Consider the following 27,425-nt stretch of genomic DNA (forward strand, 5'->3'; position numbering starts at 1 on the left):
TATATATTGTCTGTTCAATCCAGTCTCTCAGTCCTGCTGTACTCCTCTGTAATTTACACAGTACCTTTCTGTAAGTTATGAGACTGAATGGAGTCTTCACTTTGTGTTAACAGGTAGTAAAAAATGACTTAGCAGCAGCCACTAACTTGGCTATTGCACCATGGATCCAATACCCAATTCTAATACTCTATTTGCATTTTATATTCAAGTGTAAAGGATTAGATCATGTGTTTGACTACATTTAGTTAATTCTGATTTTAGTTAATGCTGACAATGTAGTTGAATTAACTAAATCAGTCAAGTAGTTCTAGAAACCAAATTACATGTGTGCATTTTGTAGTGTCAAACCTTAAGGGACTGGCCAAACTCCAGCTACCTAATATTGTGGGTACTGGACAATGTGTGCTTTTGGATTGTCATTAGTGACTGCTATGCCAAGAGAGAGGCTCTGGTTGAGGGAGGTTGGAAGACTTGGCTACACTGACTCTCCAACTATTAGGAACTAGCAGAAGGAAGATGTAGATCATGCATGGAGATTAGTACTATGCAAAGAGTAGCATAGTAGGGTAGGCACATGGCGAAAGCACCAGCTAAGTGGTAAGAGCACTGTTATAAAGAGAATGAGCAAAATTGGTAACATAAGCGGGAAGGGAGGCCTAGCTTCTTCAAAGACTTAAGGGAACCTGGTCTGGTCTCAGTTAAACTAGAGGCTGCAGCTGGGGGTGAAAGATGTGTATGAAAGAATTTGACATTAGGACCCATTTCAGGACATTAAAAAAACAGAGCATGTATAAGAAAAACAAAAGGAGCATGTGAACTATACTTTCTAAGGCAACTACAGCTTACACCTTTAATAATAGTACCTTTCTAATTCCTTCAGTTTCAGCCTATAAACTGTACTAGTCTATTGCAGATTATTTTACTGCTATTCACCCTCTAACAGAGGTGGCCAAACTTACTGACCCACTGAGGAGCAGACTTTGATCTTCAGAAGTTTGAGAGCTGGGCACACATGCCAGGGCCTGGAGCTTCCACCCTGTACCACTACCCCACTGCAGGGCAGAAGCCTGGAGCTCCCCCGAGTCTGGTAGGTAGAGAATGAGGCAGGGGACATGAGGAGCTCCATGAGCTGCACTTTAAGAGAGCCGCATATACCTTGGGAGTGGCAGTTTGGCCACCTCGACCCTATACCTTTTAATGTACAAACTTGTATTCCAGCATTAGCTTATGTGAAGCTTTGTGCCAGGAATCCTAAGGCTAGTTTGCCACCTAAGAAATGTCATAACTAAATTGTAGGTGTGTGCCAAAGTTCCAGTTTTCTTTTAACAGGTAGCAGCACCAGAAACCAAAGATATGAGTTTTGGAAATTGCTTCTACTTCTGTTACTTGTTTCTTCACTGTTCCATAGCAACTTGAGCTTAACATGAAAGTTTGATTTTGTGAATTAGAGTGTGGGCAACTATCAACTATGAATTAACTACTTAAGCATTTTGTTTCAGTCTCTTCTAGGCGCAGAAATTCTTAGAGCCAATCATCCAGGAACCTGTACACCCTTTCAAGGTGGCAGGAAGTTAGAGGTAACTGAAAATTTTCCTAGTCATTGTAAATTTAACTGACCTTTTGAAGTGTTTCAAGAGGATAATAGAAGAATATAAATAAGTTATGTTCAGAACACGACCTGCTGCTGCTTTCCCCCTCCCTACCAATAGAGCACTTTATTGTTTTGGTTTGTGTACAACAGTTCAATATAGAGGTAGCTTTTAAAGTACAAGGTGTTTTAAGTCTGCTTAAATACATGTGCACAATTAAATTACTTGCAGTCACTTATCAGCAAAAATAATCTCAATACCAATCAAGCTTTTTAGTGCTATACCAGTACTTTATTTAACAAAACAAACTACAAAAAGCTAAGAATTTCAAGTTAGTTTTACCAAAAAAACCCCTAGAGATGTAGTTTCAAGAGTGATTTTGCTTTCTCTCAAACTGTTTAAGAATTTGCAGGTAAGAAAAGTAAAAATTCAATCTGTATTTCAGTTGTGGTATAACTTTAATAAGCTGAACCTCAGTTGTCCAGAACAGTTTGTCCCTTCACTTTCAAAAGGGTTCTCAAAGTGGGTCTGTAAACCATATCTGTAAAGAGCATGTTCCCTCCCATTGAAAATCATAATATTGCTGTAACTAAATTGTTTACATGGAAAAGTGATTAAGATGGTTAGTGTACTGCAACCAGAATGAGGAGAGTGAAGTCAGCTTCTGAACCTACTTTTACAGTGAAAGTTCCTTGTGGTTCTGTTCATATATTTAGCAAAATAGTATGGTATATAAAAAAAATCCAGATTCTTACGGCCCTGTAAGGCTGATGCACTCTTATTCAGTATGACCAGTGATCAAGTGAAGGGCATAAGTCTTCTATACAGCAATCACCACCTCTTCAAATCAGGGTAGGGCCAAGTCTTGCAGCACAATACTGAAAATCCTGACAAGTATTACATGAGCTACTTCTATGAATTTAGCATTTTTCATCTTCAAAGGAACTTAACATTAACTCCCTCACAGAGATTGGGACTTGTATTTGACCTTTTCCCCTAGCTGCCATAAATTCAGTGCTGTTCAATGTAAGTAATGGGTCTTGAGCACCAGCAAGGATTTCAAGAGTCCTTTATAAACAGAGCATAAAGACTGAAGTATTACTCCCTTTTCACAGATCTGTACAGCCATGTTAAATGTCTCCCAGGCATACTAAATCTGCAACAGGCCTATCACTAGAACCTTCTCCATCTAATTTCTTGGTCTATGCTTTAGCTACTTGGCCATGGTTCTTCAGGGTACTGCATACAAAATTCTATTTGCAAGTCTGGCTTTAGTCACTTCCTCTTGTATCAGATTTGCCTGGAAAGCAGTTTATTCAGATTTACTTCTGTGCTTATTTGTTTCTCCCAGGCTGAAATTTCAGCGAAAGAGCATTTGATAGTAAGATGAAGGAAAAAGGTGCATTGATAATCTGAACTGTTTAAGACACATACTCAAATTAATAGTCAGCATGCTACTGAGCACTAACAATGTGAAACTGATTTTTAATGCAAGCTTTCCTTTGGGAAAGTAATTAATAGCTTTTCCTTTTTAGACTAAAAGTTAGTGACCTGATGAAATACCCAATAGGTGCACAAAACAGGCTACCTACACCCCTTTAAAGTAATATGGGCAATCCTAAAAAGCTTTAATACTTAACTCGTAAGTGTGCAATTGCAGATGGTAAGATAGCCCATTATGGCATACAACCAAGTTGTATGTAGCTACTTAGAGACCTTAGTGTACTAGATTGATTATTTTAGCATCTCTTCTCAGCACATGGATCAATTATTGCTACAGGCTCAGCCATTTCACACAGAACTGCAGTATTGCTAAATTTTAACTATAGTATATTAAACGGGGACAAGAAATTGAAACCATGCTATTTCATACATGCAAAGTACTTAATGGAGAGTCAAAAGTAGGAAGATTCTCCTCAAGAAGCTGTTGGGGGTTGCTTACTACAATTTAGTGATATATAAGTCAATGGTGAGTTGCACTATAAGCATTTCATTTCAGTGGTGGAAGTAGTGCCTTAAAAAGAAATTAAATTAAGCAAACGTGATCACTACAGCTCAAGTCACTAAGTAAAATGAGCATACTGTAACCCCCCACCACAAAGTTTTCATCTTACATCTTACCCAGCCTCTACTGCAACACCCCATGCAAGCTTAGAAATGTGAAGACTGGCTCTATTTCCTTCTGTGCCACATACAGCCACCTTCTTCCTCCCTTTCCAACTGGCTAGGTGCCCATTAAGTGTAACCTTGATTACCTGATGTAATGGAGGTATTTAAACAATTGACTCTCCTTAAAAAAACCTGTTATATCACTAAGTTAGTAAAGTCAATTTATACAACTTATTTTTGAAAGTTCTTCCAGTGGTAATTATTCTTAGTTCTATTTTACATTAAATTGCTCCACTGCTGGGAAAGATCAAGAGTTCAGTTCAACTTAGATGGAAGTATCATATTTGACAGTTATTTCTAAACAGTACACTCACCTGAGTTCTGTGTAGTTTAAGAGCTGTATCTAATTACATCTCAAGTTGTACCATGTATCTGTTTCAGAAGTATTAAGAATGAGGGCCACTTTCTCATTTACACTAAGGTGAAAGAATGAAGTTGGATATTCTAAATTGCTAGCGTATGGAACCCCCATCACAGTAATTGTGATCTGATCCTTTGCTGTTGTACAGTGCAGAGGGTTTGCCTCCTGTGTGAAGACTGTTTCCAATGCAACTACTCACATCCAGAATTGTCCGTGGGAATGTGGATAGAGATAACACTATTTCCAGACTTCAAACTGACTCTAGGAGAGATGTTGAATTCACTAAGAATCTTTCCAGTATGTGATGATGGGCAACCATAAATTTAAGCACCAGGCATAATCCTGAGATTAAAATCCAAAGGGTTCAGTCAGTTTCTCCCCTGATGAATTAAATGCTTTGCTGAATCAGGGGAAGTATGACTATAACATGATAAACCATCCTCCATTTAGCTGAAGTGGCTTGTTGCTTGCATTAGCTGATGTACAAAGTTGTTGTTTTGAAGGAAGCATTGAACTGATTAAGTGTATTTGATTTACTATAGGGTGACCAAACAGCAAGCGTGAAAAATCAGGACAGAGGGTGGGAGGTAATAGGAGCCAATATAAGCAAAAGATAAAAAAATTGGGACTGTCCCTATAAAATCGGGACATCTGATCACCCTAATTTACTATGATCAGCCTGTACAAGATTTTTTTAATAATCTTTTAGATCCTGCAATGTGGTAATTAAATGTTCTTTACTGGCTAGTTATGCTAAGTTTGTAAGTCAAGCACTGTTAAAAACGGGAAACAGATGTTTCTAAAGTTACTTTCCACATCAAGACAAGAGAGTCAAAATACTTCACACTTCATTTACAGGGAAGTTTATAGTACAGTAGTGCCAGTAGAGGGAGTTTCAGACCTTAGACTCTGTTTCACACTGAGTGTGGTGAAGTGATTTGCAGGTATTGTTCATCTGTCATTGGCTCAGATGCTCAGTCCCTGCAGAACAAAGGCAGATCAAGAAATAAGCACCAGGAAAACTATAAAACTAAACTACAAGTCCCAAATCACTACCTTTCCCAAACTGAGCAAAGTTCAAAATGATGACTAGGGAATTTTTAAAAAAGATATTTAAGCACCTAATGATTCAGACAGGTTGGATTTTCAGAAATCATCTATCTATATTTTTAGATACCTAAATATCTGTATAAAAGATGACTATGTTCCTTCCTTTTACTGTCAGAGAATGCAGCACTGAAATCCAGTTGCCTATACCAAAACTTAGTCTCCTATACATTTTTAGTGACAGACCTGTACTTTAGTTTGATGATTACTATAAACTTGAATCTTCTACAAAACAAATCCTATTTGAGGGTGCATAGCACTGTATCTTTTAAATGTGTATGTTGAACTAGCATGTATTTAATAATGGGAATAAACTGGAATTATCAACCTGAAGAAGTTAAACAAAACTTGCATGAAGTACAATACAATTTAGGTATTTCCAATAGCTGTCATTTAACTACAACTCAGCTACTTTAAAAAACTGAGTATTTTACAACAAAATTTAAGTACTTCACTAAGTTCAAAACTTCACAAGAGAAAGGGTCAAAGTTAATTTCTTTTTTACTGTCATTTAAGAACTCAGATTTATACACCTGCAGGTTATATTTGAAATTAAAATTTGTTTACAAAAAGTCTCTTTACTGTACATTAACTAGAGTCTCTGCATAACATACAACTTCATAACACAGTTATCTTTTGCATCCAATATAATCTATGAAACTCAATACATTTTGCTACTTGTGATTCTTCTAGTTTTTGTAAGGATGGGGAAGTCACTGAACACTAATTGGGGCCTATTGATTACTTGAGCAAGCATTCCATGGTCCAATATCCCAGAACTGTTGGCAACAGTTAAATAAACTAACAATTTAAACAGATATAAACAGGGGGAGGGTGTAAAAAGAATCTTTTATATAGATTACATACCATTCCATGCTTCACAAATTTTGCTGCTGTAAAAATCCCTCTAACATTTATACAAATACATTTGGATTCTTAGGCCTCACAATGTGCGCATTATATCAAACAGCAGCAAAAAAATTCTGTACTGCTAAAAGCAGTTACACCTGTTTGTGCCTTTAGAATACTAACTACTTTTTTAAAAGTCCAGATAATCAGTGCATAATCACTGAAGTAGGAACATACAAAAAACCCTAACAAAAGTAGCTATGTGTGCAGCAAAGAATGAAGTTCATAGCTTTAGGATACTACAAAATAAAAATGCATGAAGACTCTTAAACAGGATACACTCTGAAGAGATTAGGCAACTACACATTTGGAAAAAAACACTTCAGAAAGGTTTGCAGATGACAAGCCAGCAGTACATAGGATTCTAAAGGCACATTTCATGTAGCACAATGATTCTGTTCAGATCAACTGTTTATACACACACACACACACACCTTAATGGTTAACTCTCATTCCCCCTGCCCCTAAAGCAATTTTGTTATCTTAAAGGGATGAGAAGTATGTTTTCAGCAATGTTAACACCAGTCAGATAAATTGATCAGTCCAAATAGTAAGTAGTATTTTCCTCATGTTGATATGGATTCTGTGCACTACTGCAATCCAGGAAAAAAAAGGGGGAGCAGGGGCAGGATTAGTAAAGGCTGAATTGTTGTATTAGTTAACATTTACTCATCAGATCCCACTGATCTCTTCTGTACCCTTTTGCGCGGCAACCGCCTTGGTGAAGCTTTATCTGAATGAGAAAAGGAGACAAGATTACCTAAACTGCTGCAAATAGTACATCAGATTAAAAGGGCACATTTTTCTCTTTTTTAAAAATATTCTTATGCTTTTCTTGAATAGAATGGAAATTGCTATTTGGCTTTCCAGTACACTGCCATGCAAGAGGCAGACTGAGATGAAAGAGAAACTTGATTGTTTTTGAACATGCTAATACCATAGTATTTAAAATCTATTTAACTTCAGGGCATATAAATGTTCATGTTCTTCGACATGTACCTCACAGGACTGACTATATTTAGTTGTTTGTAAAAAACAAACTAAAAATGCTAAAATACACCCTAATGAAAGGTGCTTTGCATTCAAAACATTAATCTGTACCCAGCTAAAAAGATTACACACTATCAGTTCCTTTAGAAGCTATGCCAAAAACCCTACACTTACCTTCCGTTAACTAAACACCTTCCACAGTTTGCATATTATCTTCTAGCATCATATCAACCTCTAGAGAGTAATGCTTTACCAGCTGACAGCTGGAATCAAGTATTCCTTTAATAGTTTGTGGTAAACTCATCAGAATTCAGCAGGGCAAAAGAGATTAGCCATAATGATTTTAAATCCCATGACTCTAGGAATCACTCAAGCTTCACAATACTATAACAATCATTTGATGTTTAATCCTGGGGTAGTTTACAAAACTCATTATGGCAGGTCTACAACTGTCCTTTGCTCTAGGGATGCTTTTTGTGCAAACAAAAACAGTAGATGAATTTTCAGTCCTTGTATAAGACAAGTGCAGCTATTCACGGGTGGGAGGAAAAATATCTAGATCATTGGTACCTTTATAGATCTGTTTTTACAAATGCTTGTTAGGATAAGACTTCAAATATGAGTCCTCAACAATCTCACTACTGAAGGTGTACAGAGATTCCCAGACAAACTTTACTCTACCTTTTGAAAGCTGTAAATATACAATTTTTTAAAAAGGGAGGAAAAAGTCTTAAATCTTCTACATAAACATCTGAAAGCCAGGAAGCTCAAGGCTATTTCAGCATCACATCGCTAATTAATGCAACCCAAAATATAAATCCATGCCTAAATTTGAACCCCTAGCTCCAGGGAGAGTATTTTATGCCTTGTTTAGACCCCTATCAATCTCTCCATTTTACTCTAAAGTCCTCTGGTGCTAATTTATGCACTTTCATAATTCTGATACACATTCCCTCTACAAACCTCCTTATTCCTTCTAGTGTCTTTTATACCATTACCTCCCAACCAAAAGACCTGTGGAAAGAAATAGGTAGGACACAGGAAGGGACCAAATAGTTTTATAGCATTTCACAATTATGATGCCGTGTGCAAACAGCCACTCCTCAGACCTTTATCGGTAAGAAAATACTACTCCAATTTTATTGATAGGGAAACAGGCACAGGAAGTTTAAGTAGTCTGCCCACAATCACAGCAACTCAGTGTCAGCCTGAAGATTATAAACTAGGTCTCAATAGCATTCATGCCTAATCCAGCAGACCAGTGTCCCAGACCAGTGTCCCTTACGAGTCATATAACTGTCAGTTTTCTAGTAGTTACTCTTACACTTCACATGCTACATTATCTAAGGCCACAGATCCATAGCCACTATCACTTCCATCAGCTTGCACAACTTATTTCATACAGTAGGTGCACACTGTGGTATTCTCCTGGATGCTGCTGCTGTACTCACCTACCTTTCTCCTTGTCCTGGTCATGAGTAGTTCCACATCATAATAAAGATTTGTAAAATTTCACAGATTTGACTGTGTGCAAAATTCTACATGCAAGAGATATTATTTGCATATGCAGTTACTTGTATTAAAAGTGAACTAACTGTGTTTAAAATGAGATCCATGACCTTGTTACATGTGCATGATTTTTGTTCTTTTCACTATAAGTTTCCTCACAATGGCAGCCTTCATCTGTGCAATACTATGAGGGGAATAAAATGCTGTGCAATTTAAACTAGACTACCAAAACAAGAGTCACAAGAATACTAAAACTAAAGGAGGATCTATATCTGTTAAATGTTGCAATATGTTTACCTGCAACACCTAAACTTCTGTTGTAATCTTACTAGGGCTGCTGATTAATTGCAGTTAACTCAAGCAATTAACTCAAAAAAAATTACTTGCGATTAAAAATATTAATCATGATTAATCGCAGTTTTAATCGCACTGTTAAACCATAGAATACCAATTGAAATGTATTAAATACTTTTTGAAGTTTTTCTACATTTTCAAATATATTGAACATAGAATACATGTATAGTGCTCGCTTTACATTTATTACAAACTTATTTTTACAGTGAAATATATATTTCCAGTCACGCCACAGAGATTGCATGACAGTACTTGTATCATGAAAGTGCAACTTACAAATGTAGATTTTTTGTGTTACATAACTGCACTCAAACACAAATGTAAAACTTCAGAGCGTACAAGTTCACTCAGTCCTACTTGTTCAACCAATCACAGTTGCTTACATTTATGGGAGATAGTACTGCCAGCTTCTTATTTACAATGTCACCTGAAAGTGAGAACAGGTGTTTGCATGGCACTTCTGTAGGCAGCACTGCAAGGTATTTACATGTCAGCTATGCTAAACATTAACATGCCCCTTTATGCTTCTGCATATGCTTCTGCTTTATGCATTCCAGAAGACATGCTTCCAAGCTGATGATGCTTGTTAAAAAATGTGTTAATTCAATTTTGACTGAACTACTTGGGGGTAGAATAGTATGTCTGTTACTCTGTTTTACCTGCATTCTGCCATATATTTCATGTTATAGCAGTCTTGGATGATGACCCAGCACATGTAGTTCGTTTTAAGAATACTTTCACTGCAGATCTGACAAAACCCAAAGAAGGTAGCAATGTGAGATTTCTAAAGATAGCTACACCACTCGATTCAAGGTTTAAGAATCTGAAATGCCGTCCAAATCTGAGCAGGACAAGCTGTAAAGCATGCTTTCAGAAGTCTTAGAAGAGCAACATTCTGGTGCAGAAACTACAGAACCAGAACCACTGAAACTAAAAATTAACTTTCTGCTGGTGGCATCTGACTCAGATGATGAAAATGAACATGCATTGGTCCGCACTGACCTGGATTGTTATTGAGCAGAATCCGTCATCAGCATGGACACATGTCCCCTGGAATGGTGGTTGAAGCATGAAGGGACATATGAATCTTTAGCGCATCTGGCATGTAAATATCTTGTGAAACTGGCTACAGCACTGCCAGGTGAATGCCTGTTCTCACTTTCTGGTGACATTGTCAACAAAAAGCAAGCAGCATTATCTCCCGCAAATGTAAACAAACTTGTTTGAGTGACTGGCTGAAAAAAAAGTATGACTGAGTGGACTTGGAGGCTCTAAAGTTTTACATTGTACAAAAAAACCAGCATTCAAAAGTAAAACACAATTCTACATTTGTAAGTTCAACTTTCATGATAAAAGGGATTGCATGACAGTACTTGTAGTATTAGGTGAATTGAAAAATACTATTTCTTTTGTTTTTTTACAGTGCAAATGTTTGTAATAAATATAAAGTGAGCACTGTACACTTTGTATTCTGTGTTGTAATTGAAATCAATATATTTGAAAATGTAGAAAACATCCAAAAGTATTTAAATGGTATTCGATTATTGTTCGTGCGATTATTTTTAAAATTGCTTGACAGCCCTAAATCTTACCAGTGCTTTCATGCTATTACAGACTCCCACATGCAGCGATGAATTAGAATTTTATCAGAGACCAGTTAATGTGGATGCATAGTAAAAACCCCTCAGTTACTATAAAGCACCAAAGTTTGAATGCCTCACCTTTTCTACTCTGCACTGAAGCCACAGGAAAGCAAAACAGAAGACAGCAAAAGAGAAGTTAGAAATATCCACAAGTATTCAAACAGCCTAAGAAAAATCAGATACTGAATTTGGGTTTAGCATTTTTAACAGAAGTAGTGATATTTAGGACTCCAATACAACTACACCACCTTAGTCTTAATGTTTTATGTTCGATAAATACAAGATCATACACTTTGATGATCATTTGATAGTCTTAAATGTGTTCATTTTACAGACTGAAAACCTGGGGGGGGAGGGAGGAAAGAATGAGAAAATATCTTATTCCACTAGGACTTCTCTGCAGGACCCCTTCAGAATTCTGTGATCAAAACTTTGGTTGGAAGGTGAGCAGTGCTGAAAGCCAGTCTATGAAAGCATAGGTAAGAAAGAAAAGGGTTTTTTTTTTGTTTTTAAAAAGCCTCTATAAAGATCACTTCTGCCATGTAACACCTATTTTGGACTTCGTTTCTAGCTAACCAGTGAAATGGAATCTAATGAAAAATGACTAGCAGGCAGGCAGGAAAAGTTTGTGGGGGCTGCCACTGTTAGCTCTACAAATGTCTGTTTAGAGTCTACCTTTAAAAACAGCTCACTATTTAAAAATAGCCAATTACTGTGTAATACGCAAAAGTTATTACAAAAAGGTGCCTATGCTTAAGATACTTCTAGACTGAACGTGTTTCATGAAGCAGATGGCTTAAGAATCTGGAAAAAAAAAGTTTAACAGTTTGATAAAAGAAGCGAATCATACCACAGTTGTGAAAGGCTTACTACTTACTGATCTGATTTAAAGTTTCTTGAGGAATCCAGCTCATGTCAACATCATTTTGATTTGACGTGCCCATCTCTACTTTCTGTGCTGGTCTCTTTCTCTGGAAGAGTTTGAGGCAAGAATATGTTTATCTCACACAGAGATGTGTAAAAATTTGCCTTCCATCAGAAAGCTTTATGTAGTACAAATGTCAGGGTATTAAACCTAAATAAGGAATTCCTGTATTTAGTAAAAGCCAACTGTCATTAAGCAAACAAAATAATACACCTTTAAGCTTGGAACTAGCTACAGTGTCAACCCCTCCTTGTAGCCTAACTTTAGCAAACTTGACACCTTAAGTAATTTGTCACAACTCTTATAAAGTATCAGATCTTACGCTTTTAAGTTCATATTATCCTCATTCCATGTTGTAGGAATTATATATAGATTCCCATACAACTCCATACATATCAGTGATGCAGTATTAAATAATTACCAAAAAAAGCACAAATCTACAAAACACTACCCTTATCTCCAGTGTACTTATGATCTACTGTTTTAAAAAAGTTAGGATTTTTCCCTAATAGCATTCTATTATTACTCTTTGAAAATCAACATCCTTGCGGTACCTGGAGTGTTGAGTTACACTTTCACTAGATGTACTACTTGGCCAAATCAGTATGACGACAACCATTAGTTGCAATATTATGATAGTGTTCAAGTCCCAGGCCTATCATGCTAAGCAAATATAAAACATGTAGGAAAACATGATCCCAGTCCCAAAGGGTACAATACAAGTTAAGCCAGGGCATTAACAGCTGACATAACAGCAGGAAATGAGGAAGGGAATGAGTTGTATGGGAATCTATTTCCCATACAACTCCATACATATCAGGAAATGAGGAAGGACTTAAATGAGGTTGTAAAGAGTAGGTGAAAATGTAGTTTTGTAGCTACATTTGGAAAACACCAGAGCCTTTTATGCCACAAGGCTGACCATTGCTATGGTGGAAGAAGGTAAGCAAAGGTACAGTGGTAGACAAGCAACTCATCAGCATAATTTTTTCAAGTTATAAAACAGCTCACAAGACACATTTCTGTTTAAAGGTTAGGAGGAATTATAGTATCAATCTGCTTCCCTTCAATTTCACTGATCGAAGTTAAATTTTCATGAGTTCTTTTGTGCCATAACAGACCATAAAAGGTGTATTGCTCTGAGTGGAAGCTAACACTTAATCATATACAGTATTCTGTTGATGCTGAAGAAGTGCATGTACATAATTGCTTACTTACTTTCCTAGATTCTAGCAGCTGATGTAGACCGACAATGACAAGTAGGCCAAGTCCTGCCAGGAACACGTACATGAAGATTCTTATTTGGTAAGAGAGAGGAAAAAAAAAAAGTAGGGTCATCTTCAGTTTGAAGTCTAATCAGTTGTTTAAAACAAAGAATGAGAAGTAATTGCAGAAATTTTATCGGGTCCTTGGAGTGCCTCTGCATATTGTGTGACATTTTTTTTAAAAAAAAAAGTGCTCGTAAAGCAAGTTTTGAGGTCTCTCTCCCATCTCTTTCAGGAGAAAGAATGGACGGACGGTGAGAAATAATGAAGTTTAATACAAAGTACTGTGAAATACAGAGTAAACAAAATTGAGTTGTTTGGCTCTGATAAGTTACAATAACCTTAACTTGGAAAAACAGGGCAAATTTTCATACAAAAGTGCCATTTGGCAGACTTCAACAAATATGTATTTAGCTACTGACATTTCACTAGGTTCACATTTGCTGAAGTTAACATGACATACCAAATTCTAAAATGGGGTGTGTGAGAGAGAGAGAGAATAAACAAATGTGACCACCAATTTACTAATCAGTTACAAAAGCTATAAGACCCCATTACATAATCACTTCTGTACTATACACCACCTCAATGTACATGTTATAAGAATACCCTGAAGTCTTTACTGATGACGGAGCATCCTAAGAAATGGGTACCTAAATTAGAACTTATGGAGAGAGTTTTCTACAGCTGAACTCTGAAACAGCCTGTACATTTCCTAGACTAAGTGGATAGCTGAATTCTTTTTCCATAGATTCCAATTATCGTTTAAGTCTCATTCAGTATTTAAGAGGTTAGGTTCCCTTATTCTTATGAACAGTAGATCATCCTCCAAGGTATTAAACTAACCAATTTTACAAGCCGAAGCTGACAAGAAGTTCTAAATCTATGAACCATAAAAATTATTGCGCCAAGTATCAGAGGGGTAGCTGTGTTAGTCTGTATCCACAAAAACAACAAGGAGTCCAATGATACCTTAAAGACTAACGGAGTTATTTGCATCTGAAGAATTGAGTTTTTTTATCCATGAAAACTTATGCCCAAATAAATCTCTTAATCTAAGGTGCCACCGGACTCCTCGTTTTCATAAAAATCATTGCAGAAAAGCTTTATCAGCTTAATTAAGGAGGGAGAAACAGGAAACTTGGAAATGGCAGAGATGCTTAATGACTTCTTTGTTTCAGTCTTCACTGAGAAGTCTGAAGGAATGTCTAATATAGTGAATGCTTATGGGAAGGGGGTAGGTTTAGAAGATAAAATAAAAAAAGAGCAAGTTAAAAATCACCTAGAGAAGTTAGATGCCTGCAGGTCACCAGGGCCTGATGAAATGCATCCTAGAATACTCAAGGCGTTAATAGAGGAGGTATCTGAGCCTCTAGCTATTATCTTTGGAAAGTCATGGGAGACGGGAGAGATTCCAGAAGACTGAAAAAGGGCCCATCTATAAAAAGGGAAATAAAAACAACCCAGGAAACTACAGACCAGTTAGTTTAACTTCTGTGCCAGGGAAGATAATGGAGCAAGTAATTAAAGAAATCATCTGCAAACACTTGGAAGGTGGTAAGGTGATAGGGAATAGCCAGCATGGATTTGTAAAGAACAAATCGTGTCAAACCAATCTGACAGCTCTCTTTGATAGGATAACAAGTCTTGTGGATAAGGGAGAAGCGGTGGATGTGGTGTACCTAGACTTTGTAAGGCATTTGATACGGTCTCGCATGATATCCTTATCGATAAACTAGGCAAATACAATTTAGATGGGGCTACTATAAGGTGAGTGCATAACTGGCTGGATAACCATACTCAGAGAGTAGTTATTAATGGCTCCCAATCCTGCTGGAAAGGTATAACAAGTGGGGTTCCACAGGGGTCTGTTTTGGGACCGGCTCTGTTCAATATCTTCATCAACGACTTAGATGCTGGCATAGAAAGTACGCTTATTAAGTTTGCAGATGATACAAAACTGGGAGGGATTGCAACTGCTTTGGAGGACAGGGTCAAAACTCAAAATGATCTGGGCAAATTGGAGAAATGGTCTGAGGTAAACCGGATTAAGTTCAATAAAGACAAATGCAAAGTGCTCCACTTAGGAAGGAACAATCCGTTTCACACATACAGAATGGGAAGAGACTGTCTAGGAAGGAGTATGGCAGAAAGATCTAGGGGTCATAGTGGACCACAAGCTAAATATGAGTCAACAGTGCGATACTGTTGCAAAAAAAGCAAACGTGATTCTGGGATGCATTAACAGGTGTGTTGTAAACAAGACACGAGAAGTCATTCTCCCGCTCTACTCTGCGCTGGTTAGGCCTCAGCTGGAGTATTGTGTCCAGTTCTGGGCACTGCATTTCAAGAAAGATGTGGAGAAATTGGAGAGAGTCCAGAGAAGAGCAACAAGAACGATTAAAGGTCTTGAGAACATGACCTATGAAGGAAGGCTGAAAGAATTGGGTTTGTTTAGTTTGGAAAAGAGAAGACAGAGAGAACATGATAGCAGTTTTCAGGTATCTAAAAGGGTGTCATCAGGAGGAGGGAGAGAACTTGTTCACCTTAGCTCTAATGATAGAACAAGAAGCAATGGGCTTAAACTGCAGCAAGGGAGATTTAGGTTGGACATTAGGAAAAAGTTCCTTACTGTCAGGGTAGTTAAACACTGGAATAAATTGCCTAGGGAGGTTGTGGAATCTCCATCTCTGGAGATATTTAAGAGTAGGTTAGATAAATGTCCATCAGGGATGGTCTAGACAGTATTTGGTCCTGCCATGAGGGCAGGGGACTGGACTCGATGACCTCTCGAGGTCCCTTCCAGTCCTAGAGTCTATGAATTATATGAATCTATGAATCAGAATCTTCATCAAAAGACAGATATTTTCAGTAAGTTTTGGAAACTGATTTGCTAAGCAGGCAAATTCTAGTACACAGCCACCTGTAAATGCTCGGTACTTCTTCAAAAGAGTGACAGAGGTGCTTTTGAAAATTCCACACACAATATTTTAGTGTATGTTTAACAAGTATGTACTGTGCCACATCCTTGCAAGAAGTAGTGAGAGTACCACATAATTTCTTTTTTTTCCAACAATTTAGTTGAATGCTCATAATGAATGCCTCTAATCCACAGATCAAGTAAAGCTGCTAAAAGTTTCCCCACAAGGAACTGCAAGCTACTTCCAGGGGCAAGTAATTCTGTTTTTAAAGCAATTCACCTTTAGCCTCTTTGCATTTCCCCAAAATTGTGAGAAGCGCATGTGTTAACTACAAATTAGACTAACAATTCACATGTTGCCACCTGAAAAGAACCCCTCAGATTGCAACTTAGACTAATTTCAAACAGTGACTCAGAAGTAAAATTGTATACCACAGGTACTTCAGCCTTCAAAATGTGGACATCTCAATATCCTGAGCCATCAGTGTCACCCTTCCTCCCTACAAATAATTTTATTTAGGAATACAGCCTCAGTTTGAGGCTATTCCTGCAATTACCAATAGGCCACACTTATGCTCTGGACTTGGCTCTCAGACAGAAAAGTAATGAAAACTATCCTATCTGAAATAGTAATATTATGACTATATTTTGAAATATGAATTAGGTACAGAATTTTTTTTTAAGTCTCAGAAGTGCACATCCAATCAGTTTTATTTCACATTGAACAAGAACGCACAGCCTCTCTTTCTGAGGTGTTGGGTTAACATTTCCTCTCCCCTCTTCTGAACGCTCTACCATCACCAGGCCATACAGGATTTCCAGCATTCCATGATATGAGGACAAAAGCATTTTTAAGTGGCCACATATAGCAGTACATTACGGCTGATGTACTACCAACAAAAACAAGTTCAAATTTCTCTTACGTTTCTCCATCCAATCCATCTTCTTTTTCAATAATTGTAACAGTTTGATTGAAGACAGCATCTTGGAACACGTTGCCCTGCAATAATGATGATTATTTTTTAAATCAATTTAACCTGTCATAATTGTAATGCCTTCCAAGGAAACGTGATGAGATTCTAAAACCTCTGCTGAGGACAAACTACTATGTGGAGAGCAGAGGAACTGATTCGCTCACAACAAAAAGGTTATAGCTATGGGAGAAAACACTACAAGAGGTTCTGAAACTGGAGCTAGCTGAAGACTTGCTGAGCAATACCTTTAGTAAGTACGTAGAATAAAAAAAATCTTACATAAAAACATGTGATACAGTGTCCATGGCTTTAGCACAAATACTATTACCAATTTCATGTCTTTCTGTACTGTGATAGAGATGTTCTATTGAGCACCAAGGATCTTATTACATTGTTCACTGGAGGGAACTTTCAAAGGTGCAAGAAGCTGTTAGAGGTTAAACTCCTTCTGAAAGTCAATGGGAGCCAAGCACCTTACTCCCATTAGTGCCTTTGATAAATCTTTTAAAAAGCTAATGACAACACCTGCCAGCATTTCTTACTCATTCAAATTCATGGGACTACACAAATCTCACCCAGTGAGTTTACGAGATCTCAGGAGAAAGTCAAGATTTTCCGTCAAGACAGAGCACCATTCACTATCCTTATCTACACAGACACTAAGTGCTTTTTAAAACACTACCAATTGGGTTAGCCTTTCCCTTCCTGCCCACAATTCCACTTTAATTTGAAGAGTAAAAGTAATTCCAAAACCGGGCTTACATTTAAGTCTTTGTAGTTCAGATTTATAACCAGTCCGAAGGGACGACCACCCATAGGCTCTGCAGGGATGAACGAGTACTCAAATGTGGCCTGTTTTTGTGGTGGAACCACTGTGTTCAGAGGAAGAGCTGTGAAATTCTGAATGAAAAACTGATAGTCCTGAGGGTACCGGAAAGAGGCATCAAGAGACTCAACAATAAAATCCTCTGTACCCTTGTTGGTGAAGCCTACCAGGAACTTTACAATGTTGTTTGCAGGAAAGTCTAGAACATAACAATATCTTAAAGTTAGAAAAGTTTTTATATGCCATGCCAGTGTTGAAGTGCACAAGAATCCCAGTTTAAACTCAGCCCCAACAAAACTGTACAGTGCTTTATTAGAGCTTCAATATTGTTTTATGCATGTGTAATGCCATTTAAAACTAGAGACCAGTCACCAACAGCCAAGCATTTGATAGACTGCTACATGACTTGTGCACATCTTACCTTCACCTTTCACAAACAAGATAGTTGTATCAGCGCTAGGTGAGGCTTTAGGTTCTCCTGATAAGTCTTCTTCCTCTCTTTCTTCTATCTAAGACAAGAGAATTTTTTAAAAACCTATAATAAACAGTGAAGCAAAGAATGTGCACATTTTATGAGAATCCTATACGTTAAGTATAACGGAAGTATTTTGTTGTGTGGCATTCTATAACAAAATTAGTGGGACAAAACATTACAGCTACTGCTGTTGCAGAACTATTCTGATGCCAACTCTCTGCTGTTTGCTTCTCTTTGACCCTGAGCTGCTAGTTCTCCAGCGCTGTAAATGGCCACTGAGAGTTAAATGCAGCATGATTACCATATTCATAGGCTCTAACGTACAAGAGGTGCTTAGAAGTTGGTAATCTAAAATTGTGGAGTCTTGTTTTCCCCGATTACATAGTTGTTCTCTATTTTTTTAGAACGAGCAAAGAGCTTGGTCTAAGCCAAGGGGTATTTCATCCTTCTGCATCTAGTTACTTTATAATAAAGTCGAAAACTGAGAACAAGGCATCCTTCTTGTAAATGATTGTCTATGCAATATAAAATTTGTTAAATGTAAATGTATTAAGAAGATTTAAGTAACAACTACTTAAATAGCCAAAATATAGTTCCCTGTTTACTAACCAAGATAGGTGGATATGTTTGTATAGTCTGTGTTATTAGATGACATGAGTAAATATTTAAAGCAGTGCAGTACTTTGACACTTTTTAGGAGTCAGAAGTCCTACAAGGAACTTACAAGGAAGATAATCTCAACTCACGTCTTGACAAACACCTTTCAATTCTACCTAAAGGATAAGGTTTCTGATCACAAAGGAACAGGAGAGTCATTGTTTAAATGAACAGTCTAAAAATAACTTCAAAAATTCAAGTAAGTTTCCATACCTACTCCAAGATGGCAAGTCGCTTATTAAAACAGACCTTACTTTTTATTGTCTACACTATATTCTGTAAGTTTTGCTGCAGACAAATCTTTGTTTAAAGACTATTTCCACTGAATTTTAAGATGTTAAGGGTAAAAAAGCTGTATTGTGTTTGAACTCAGTCCCTTTAATTGTTCTTTGAGTCCACATTCTGGACAGGTCTCATTTTCTCATGCCTATATTATAATAGTATACCAATTGCCTGTCCTTCCATCTCCAAATAAGAGGATAGACTCTTGAAACAAGGAATCCTATATCTTGTAAAAATTTGGGGAGTGATTTCCTATTCATCTAGGAATTCTTAAGGGCAGCAGCTATTTATAATAAAGATGTTTCTAGCCTGGTAAGGATATCACCAATGCTACAATCCTTGAAATGAGGTACACCTCATATTATAATATTGTTTTCTACTTGCAAAACTCTGTAGATATATTGAGGGAGATACTGTTAATCACATAAAGTTAGAGTGTGAAGGTTACTTTTAACCAAGCGCTGTTAACTTGATGATCAGGGTTAGGCTTCAATTAAGCTTACATTCTTATGTTTATTCCTGGACCAAATATTTTTTGAAGAAAATCTAGCACACAGGAAATGTTTAGAGTGTTCACTACTCTATTCATCCCTAGGACTTCAAAAATTTACCTCTATTCCCCTTTTAAACCCAAGAACTAAGCCTACTAACCAGAGAGAAAGATATCTCATGCCTCAATGCAAAGCCACATCTTGTGTCATTTCAAGATCAGTCCTATAATATTTGAACACTATATTTAACAATTTTCAACTTACTACTAGAGATGGTTAAATAGACAATGTACATTGAATGTATTCCATTAATACCACCAATATTTAATTCCTGCCTAATAGTATCTGGTTGGTCACGTACTATGGAAGGGCATCAAATAAATTTGATGAAAACCAGTAAAATGCATCAAATGTATTTATCAAGCAGTAATCTAGTAATTATTTGCTTTTATTATATATAAAAATCCACATACACCCTCCTCTTTTCATCTTCTCTCCATTTTCCTTTATTTTCCCATTCCCACACCCCAAGTTTTCATTTTAATTTCTTAGCATTAATGTGCATGAGTTGATGTCAAGAGATTAGCCTCTACCAGGTATTTAACAGCTGAATGTTAAATCTGCCAGAGGTGACTAGTAACACTAAATAAAATCATATCACATCAAGATTTTGAAATAGTTGCCTCAAAAAGGAAAGTGACATTTCTGGTGGCACAACAAATGTACTTTGGTAATTTTATTTCAGACTGCAGATGTAATTAATAGAAGCAAAAATATGCCTCAAAACTAGACTTCAAACATTATTGCAGGGCTTAAATAAGACTTCAAAGAGACAATATGACAAACCAAATTTACACTGAAGAAATACCATTATCTTTTTAAGGGGAATGTTGAAGTGGGAAAAAGCATGAACTGTGCAATTTCAGTTAGTGTTCTCTTTTTAAGATGCTGTTAGGCACAGCCAGTGTTCCAATTACTATTTAATTGTTCCTCGTATATCCTTCCTAGTTGCCCAAATTGAAAGTATTTCTAAGGTCCTTAATTATATTTTTCTTTAGCCACTTTAAAGAAATTAAATATGGTATACTAAAATTCATATTTCTAATCCATCTAACCTCTAACTTAAAGCTGTATAATCTAATGCTTTGAAACAAAATGTATGCACATCTACCAAGTCTGTGGGTTCATCTTCTTCAACTTCAGCTTCATCATCTTCATCTTCAACTACCGTATCTTCCACTGCTTCTTCATCCTCCGTAGCATCTTGGGCTGCAACTAGTAAACTTGAACCTAGTAACAAAACAAGATGGAAATACCAGAAGTCACTTTCTGTAAGTGTGGTTGACTAAGGGGACGTTGGGATCATATTTCGGTTTTCCAAGACTTACATTTACTGGTAGGAGATAAATAGCTTGAGGTTTTAGTTGCAAATTATGATGCAAAAGTTTTGGTCTGTATAAGGAGAAATCACTATCAGTTTAGAAACTGAAGTTTCTATTGAATAAGTTTAAAATTTAGTAATTTACGTACCAGCAATTTCAAAACAAATTAAAGCTTTGATGCACACAACTGCAGAGAAAAAAGTGAAAATAAGGTTTGTCAAGGTGTTTGCCTTAGGGTACTAGGAAGTAACCAAGCTGCTTCTTAGACTTCTGATTGTACCATGAATGCTCATTATTGTAAGATTGTAACATTAGATGTAGCGGATATGAAAAGTGTTCTTTATTTCTAACAGGTTTCAGAGTGTTAGTCTGTATCAGCAAAAAGAACGAGGAGTACTTGTGGCACCTTAGAGATTAACAAAATGTATTTGAGCACAAGCTTTTGTGGGCTAAAGCCCACTTCATCAGATGCAGGCAGTGGAAAATACAGTAGGAAGATTACACACACACAAACACACAGAACATGAAAAAAATGGATGTTGCCATGCCAATTCTAATGAGATGAATCAAATAAGGTGGGCTATTATCAGCAAGAGAAAACAAAACGTTTGTAGTGATAATTAGAATGACCCATTTCAAACAGTTGACAAGAAGGTGTGAGTAAAAGCAGCGGGAAAATTAGCATGGGGAAATAGGTTAGTTTGTGTAGTGACTCCTCCACTCCCAGTCTTTATTCAAGCCTAATTTAATGGTGTCCAGTTGCAAATTAATTCCAGTTCTGCAGTTTCTCACTGGAGTCTGTTTTTGAACTTTTGCTGTTGAATAATTGCGACTTTGAGGTCTGTAATCGACTGACCAGAGAGGCTGAAGTATTCGCCGACTAGTTTTTGAATGTTATAATTCTTGATGTCTGATTTGTGTCCATTTATTCTTTTGCGCAGAGACTGTCCAGTTTGGCCAGTGTACATGGCAGAGGGGCATTGCTGCCACATGATGGCATATCACATTGACAGATGTGCAGATGAACGCGCCTCTGATAGTATGGCTGATGTGATTAGGTCCTATGATGGTGTCCCCTGAATAGATATGTAGACAAAGTTGGCAACAGGCTTTGTTGCAAGGATAGGTTCCTGGGTTAGTGTTTTTGTTGTGTGGTGTCTGGTGAGTATTTGCTTCAGGTTAGGGGGCTGTCTGTAAGCTAGGACTGGCCTGTCTCCCAAGATCTGAGAGATCATCCTTCAGGATAGGTTGTAGATCCTTGATGATGCGCTGGAGAGTTACACAAACTAACCTATTTCCCCATGCTAGTTTTCCCCCTACTGTTACTCACACCTTCTTGTCATCAGATCGAGGGACATGATCATTCCCTTCTATTAGACATTGGTGAGGCCTCATCTAGAGTACTGTGTCTAGTTTTCGGCCCCACACTACAAGGAGGATGTGGAAAAATTGGAAAGAGTCCAGCAGCGGAGGGCAACAAAAAGGATTAGGAGGCTGGACTTATGAGGAGAGGCTGAGGGAAATGGGATTGTTTAGTCTGCAGAAGAGAAGAATGAGGGGGGATTTTATAGCAGCTTTCAACTACCTGAAAGGGGGTTCCAAAGAGGATAGATCTAGACTGTTCTCAGTGGTACCAGATGATAGAACAAGGAGTAATGGTCTCATGTTGCAGTGGGGGAGGCTTAGGCTGGATATTAGGAAAAAACTTTTTCACTAGGAGGGTGCTGAAGCACTGGAATGGTTACCTAGGGAAGTGGTGGAATCTCCTTCCTTAGAGGTTTTTAAGGTCATGCTTGACAAAGCCCTGGCTGGGATGATTTAGTTGGGAACTGGTCCTGCTTTGAACAGGGCATTGGACTAGATGACCTCCTGAGGTCCCTTCCAACCCTGATATTCTATGATTCTAACTGTTTGAAATAGGCCATCCTGATTATCACTACAAAAGTTTTTTCTCCTGCTGATAATAGCCCACCTTATTTGATTAGTCTCAGAGTTGGTATGGCAACACCCTTTTTTCATGTTTTGTGTGTATCTATCTCTCTTCCTACTGTATTTTCCACTGCATGCATCTGATGAAGTTGGCTTGAGCCCACGAAAGCTTATGCTCAAATAAATTTGTTAGGCTCTACAGTGGTGGCCCCCAACCTTTTTTGTCTGGTGGGTGCCAGACGACGAGCCGCCGAAGACCGTTGCCGGTGGACAAGCATCTGCCGAAATGCCGCCGAGAAGCGGCAACGTCAACAGGTGTCACTGCCGAAATGTCACCGACAAGCAGCATCAGCCAGAGGTGTCACCGTCGAAAAACAGTGGCATTTCGGCGGCGACGTCTCTGGATGCTGTTGCTTCTTGGCGGCATTTCAGCGGCAACGCCTCTGGAGGACACTGCTTCTTGGCGGCATTTCAGTGGATGCTCATCGGCCAGACAATACGCAGGCGCACATAAATTAATTCAGGCAAGTGAATCTAACTGTTAGTGTTACACCTAAAATTACCTTAACTGAAAAGGAGAAAGAGAAAATCCCTATTTACTTCATGCATTTGACAGTATTTCATGTGCAATCAGTTTTATTATTTCCCTTTTGGGCCCAAAACCTGCGCGAGGCCTGGCGGCATTAACCTACCTACAAATAAGTAGGAAAGGTACTGTTTTAAAATATAGTAGAATAGGACAGTAAATGCAAAAAAATTGTCAGGGAGGTCAAGGGTAGATACAGGACCTGGAGCTATTCAACTCATTTTAGATTAACAGATTTCAAGTTCATAGTGACTTTTCATTGTTACAGAAACAAAATTAATTCACCTGCTTTGGAAAAATCCAAAGTTATTAAGTTTAAGTAACTTGTAAGCAAAACAGCAGCTATGCAGGGCACTTACTCCCAAACAGGCCAGGAGCAATACTCCTGGACCAGAGAAAAATTTGGATTTAGTGTGGCACTAAAACAGTCTCATACAGATTGCTTATTATACCCCTCTGGTTGGCATCTCTCATTGGTTAGTTTAGGCAGTTCCCTGCCTATCCTGCTGGCTTAGTGGATTGCAGTCTATGGGTACGTGTATACTATCCGCTGGATCAACAGGTAGTATTCAATGTATCAGGGGTCGATTTATCATGTCTTGCCTAGATGCGATAAATTGATCCCCAAATTGACGCCTGTACTCCATGTCGGCAGGAGGAGTAAACTGAGTTGACAGGGGGAGCCACGGCGGTCAACTCACTGCCGTAAGGATGGCCAGATAAGTGGAACTAAAATACTTCAACTTCAGCTACGCAAATAGCATAGCTGAAGTTGCGTATCTTAATTCAAACACCCCCCTGCCTCCCTCAGTGTAGCCCCAACTCTCAACTCTCCCAAACCTTAATATAGAAGCCTAGGCGCCTAATTCAGGTTTCTTAGATTAAAGTACCATTCTTGTGATTTTCTAGGTGCCTAAAAATTAGGTGTCACAAGGTTCAGCATCACAATTACTAAATTCTTTTGTGGATCTAGGCCCAAATCGTCAGAGGATTAGCACATCAGTAGAATTCAAATGTTATGTTTAGCAATTTGTAGAAAAAGACTTTCAGAAACTTTTCAAGTTTACTGCTTAGCCACAACTAATTGAAATAATTTCAGCCCTAGAAGGTTTCAGAAAAAGTAAAGCGTTCGCGAATACTGGATTTGTAATTAAAGTTCTGACATAACCTTAACTATAGCCAGTGCCTGCTATGTTATTTTATATATCATTACATAAAAGTGCTTCCTAAACCACACACTAATCTGTGCTCCCTTCAATGGATTTCAGAAGGGATGATGATGTGGCAATAGTAGAAAAAGAGAGCTGCTTTTTTGTGGGAAGAGGAACACATGATATATGCTGCAGTACCCAGGCAGAAGAGCGTGCAAGTACAGCATTGCCCTTCAGCCCTCTTTCAACTTATTATCAGCAATTTTCAAGGTATAAATCAGATACAATTACAGTGTAAACAGACGAGTGTGTTTTATTATTTGAAGGACACTTTGGGGCAGGGAAGAAGAGAAGACTGGCTGCCAAGGCATTTTCTTGCAGTTTTAAAGTAGGCACTCATCAATTTATATAGCAAGTCCAGAAAAACGACCCTTACAGCCATTTCAAGCATTACAGCCTTCTGTAATTTAGCAGCCGCTCTGCATAGTCACACAGTCCTTACTAGCTGCCTTGAAATGATGCCTCCCCGCCCCCACCCCCGGGGGCCGAAGGTGCCTGCTATAAAGTTACTGCTCACTGCAACAACAGGACAGTCCCTGCCCCGAGGCTGGCAATCTGGGCGCGCTGTGGCTTGTGACACCTGCCAACGGTGTGTGACCGATCGCGGGAAACCTCTCGGCCGCCAGAGACACCACCTAACCCCGAGTACGGGCGCGGGCCGGCCCGGCTGCCAGCCCTGAGGCGCTTTGGGTGTCCAGGAGTCACTGGGGAGCGCAGCACATGTCCAGGAGGAAGCCACCGACCCGGGGCCGTTTGGTCGGGGTAGCCGCGTGCGAGGACCGGTAGCCGGAGTGGGGAGACCAGTGACACGTCAGCCTCGCGGCCAGCGAGCAGCTCAACCTCTCCGCGCCGCCCGGCTCGCCCCAGCTGAGCGCTGGGGAAGGCGCCTGCCTTTACCGCCGGCATGTCCAGCGCGCCCAGCAGTGCCAGGCACCAGGAAGGCAGGACCTGGCCGCCTCCAAACTGGACAGGGGGATCCCGGGCCAACCCCCCCGCCCGACACTCCGTGCCCAGGATCTTGGTCTCTCCACCCACCCGGGGAAGCCCAGGCCCGGCCCCTCACGCGCTCGCCTGTTCCAGGAAGCGGTTGTTTCCCGTTCGAATTTCAAATATCAACGTCTCCCCGAACACGAGCGCGCGCGTTCTCACCCGGGCCGCCGCGAACTCCGCCGAGCAGCAGCGCGGCGGGAAAGGCCAACAGCACGAGCAGCAGCAGCTGGGTCGGGGATCTCATAGTGGCAGCTACCTAGCGCCCTCCGCGCCTGCTGCTCTTGCCCAAATGGCGATCACCATCGCCTCCATCCGGGAACCTGGCGCCCTCACGCCACGCACGCTCTCCACCCCCGCCCCGCAGAGGACGTGGCTCCGCCGGGGAAGCGGGAGGGGATCACGTGACTTAAACAACACGTACGCTTTCTTCTGGCCCTTAGGGCGCATGCCCAGAACCTCAAATGCACATGTGCGGGACGGACTGTCTCGTTTTCCAGGCCCCTAGGGCGCACAAGCAAGGGGCTTTGTAAGGTTCACGTTGCGCATGTGCGAAGTTGTTTTTCTGTCAGCTTTATGACAGGCGAACCTTTTCTCCCGCGCTTATGCGAAGGAGCGCGGGGAGTCAGCGCCAAACCGGGGGAGCGGGGTTGTCCCAATGCAGGCAGCTGTGGGGCGGCGGGGGTCATGCTGCCTCTTGGCTGTCACTGTCCCCAGTAGCTTTGTGCCGTGACTACGTTTTGTCCATTTTAATAAAGTGATTTAACCCCCCAGCACCTCCTGCATTTATTTTTTGTGCCCTACTTTTTTCGTGCACGTGTGGGAGGGGAGAGAACTAACCCCACCCTAACACTCATGTTCTAGCTCACCAAGACTCTCATACTGCTGGCTGGCAGCTCACTCTCATTGGGGTTAAATCAGTGGTTCTTCGTACTGGTGACCCCGTTCACATAGCAAGCTGCTGAGTCCAACCTCCTTCCCCCATAAATTAAAAATACTTTTTAATCTATTTAACACCATTATAAATGCTGGAGGCAAAGCGGGAGTTGGGGTGGAGGCTGACAGTTTATGACCCCCAGGTAATAACCTGGTGACCCCGAGGGGTCCTGACCTCCAGTTTGAGAACCCCTGGGTTAAATCAAGGCAGGACAGTGCAACGCGCCCCCCCCCCCCACATCCACTCTCAGGCACTGGCTTCTCCATCTAAGATGGTCCATGTTCCATGGTGGCACCCCACATCTCTTCAGGGCAAGATACAGATAGATGAAATGGAGATGTCAGGCACTGGGTCTTTCCATGGTGTGTTGTTCACCACAATCTGACATCTCCAGAAGCTCAGATTAGGGTTTTGTTCAGTGTTGCTAATTCTCATGATTGTGTTGCAAAACTTGTGGTATTTGGTGGCTTTTTTTCTTAAACCATGGGATCAATATGAGTTGTGTGTGCACGTGCTGTGCACTTGCCAGGAACAAATGCAAAATGTGCTTACATCTTATCACAGTTAAGCAGGTGCCTATGTACTTTTCAACTGGGGCCTATAAGCCTGTTTCAATATCCTTTGAAGTCAATGGAAAGATGGCTGTTGACTTTTGTGAGCATTGGGTCAGGGCCCATATGTGTTAGAGTACTCTTGCATATAAAAGTGCTGTAATTTCAAACAGGCAACCATCTAGAAAAACTATTGGGCCTGATTTTGTGCAAACTAGTAAAAACCAGAGATGCCAAATTTTCTATTTAGTACTGTATTTCAAAACAATTCCTAATTTCTCTGAAGACTGTTGTTGAGAATTAAACTTTCTTAAAATTATATTGAGTGAATTGTTTAATTAAACAAACTATGTCAAACGAACACTAATAAAGTTGCAAAGTCAATTACTCAAAAGT

At 39.3% G+C, this 27,425-nt stretch overlaps 1 protein-coding gene across 2 annotated transcripts; it reads right to left on the bottom strand.

Annotated features, from left to right (window-relative positions):
* Window positions 1–1,858: 1,858 nt before the first annotated feature.
* SSR1 (signal sequence receptor subunit 1) lies at window positions 1,859–25,929 on the bottom strand. 2 transcript variants are annotated; one of them, XM_050940256.1, is made up of 9 exons: window positions 25,704–25,929; window positions 20,618–20,736; window positions 17,963–18,050; window positions 17,478–17,740; window positions 16,665–16,741; window positions 12,775–12,853; window positions 11,509–11,602; window positions 6,805–6,868; window positions 1,859–5,100 (listed from the first exon to the last, which is right to left on the bottom strand). In XM_050940256.1, the coding sequence occupies exons 1-9, from the start codon at window positions 25,786–25,788 to the stop codon at window positions 5,094–5,096; spliced, it is 876 nt and encodes a 291-aa protein (XP_050796213.1). In that variant the 5' UTR covers window positions 25,789–25,929; the 3' UTR covers window positions 1,859–5,093. The 2 variants fall into 2 exon arrangements, with proteins under 2 accessions (XP_050796213.1, XP_050796214.1); XM_050940257.1 differs by having other exon boundaries at window positions 4,951–6,868.
* Window positions 25,930–27,425: the final 1,496 nt, after the last annotated feature.

The sequence above is a fragment of the Gopherus flavomarginatus genome, chromosome 2 (genome assembly GCF_025201925.1).
Source record: "Gopherus flavomarginatus isolate rGopFla2 chromosome 2, rGopFla2.mat.asm, whole genome shotgun sequence".
Classification (NCBI taxonomy): Eukaryota; Metazoa; Chordata; order Testudines; family Testudinidae; genus Gopherus; species Gopherus flavomarginatus.

Excerpts from the sequence above, each read along its gene's own strand:
- SSR1 (XM_050940256.1), bottom strand. The coding sequence starts at position 25,788 with ATGAGATCCCCGACCCAGCTGCTGCTGCTCGTGCTGTTGGCCTTTCCC. Across the intron at positions 20,737-25,703 it reads CGGAGTTCGCGGCGGCCCGG|GTTCAAGTTTACTAGTTGCA; the intron begins GTGAGAACGCGC and ends TTTTGTTACTAG. Across the intron at positions 11,603-12,774 it reads AGCTGCTAGAATCTAGGAAA|AGAAAGAGACCAGCACAGAA; the intron begins GTAAGTAAGCAA and ends AAACTCTTCCAG.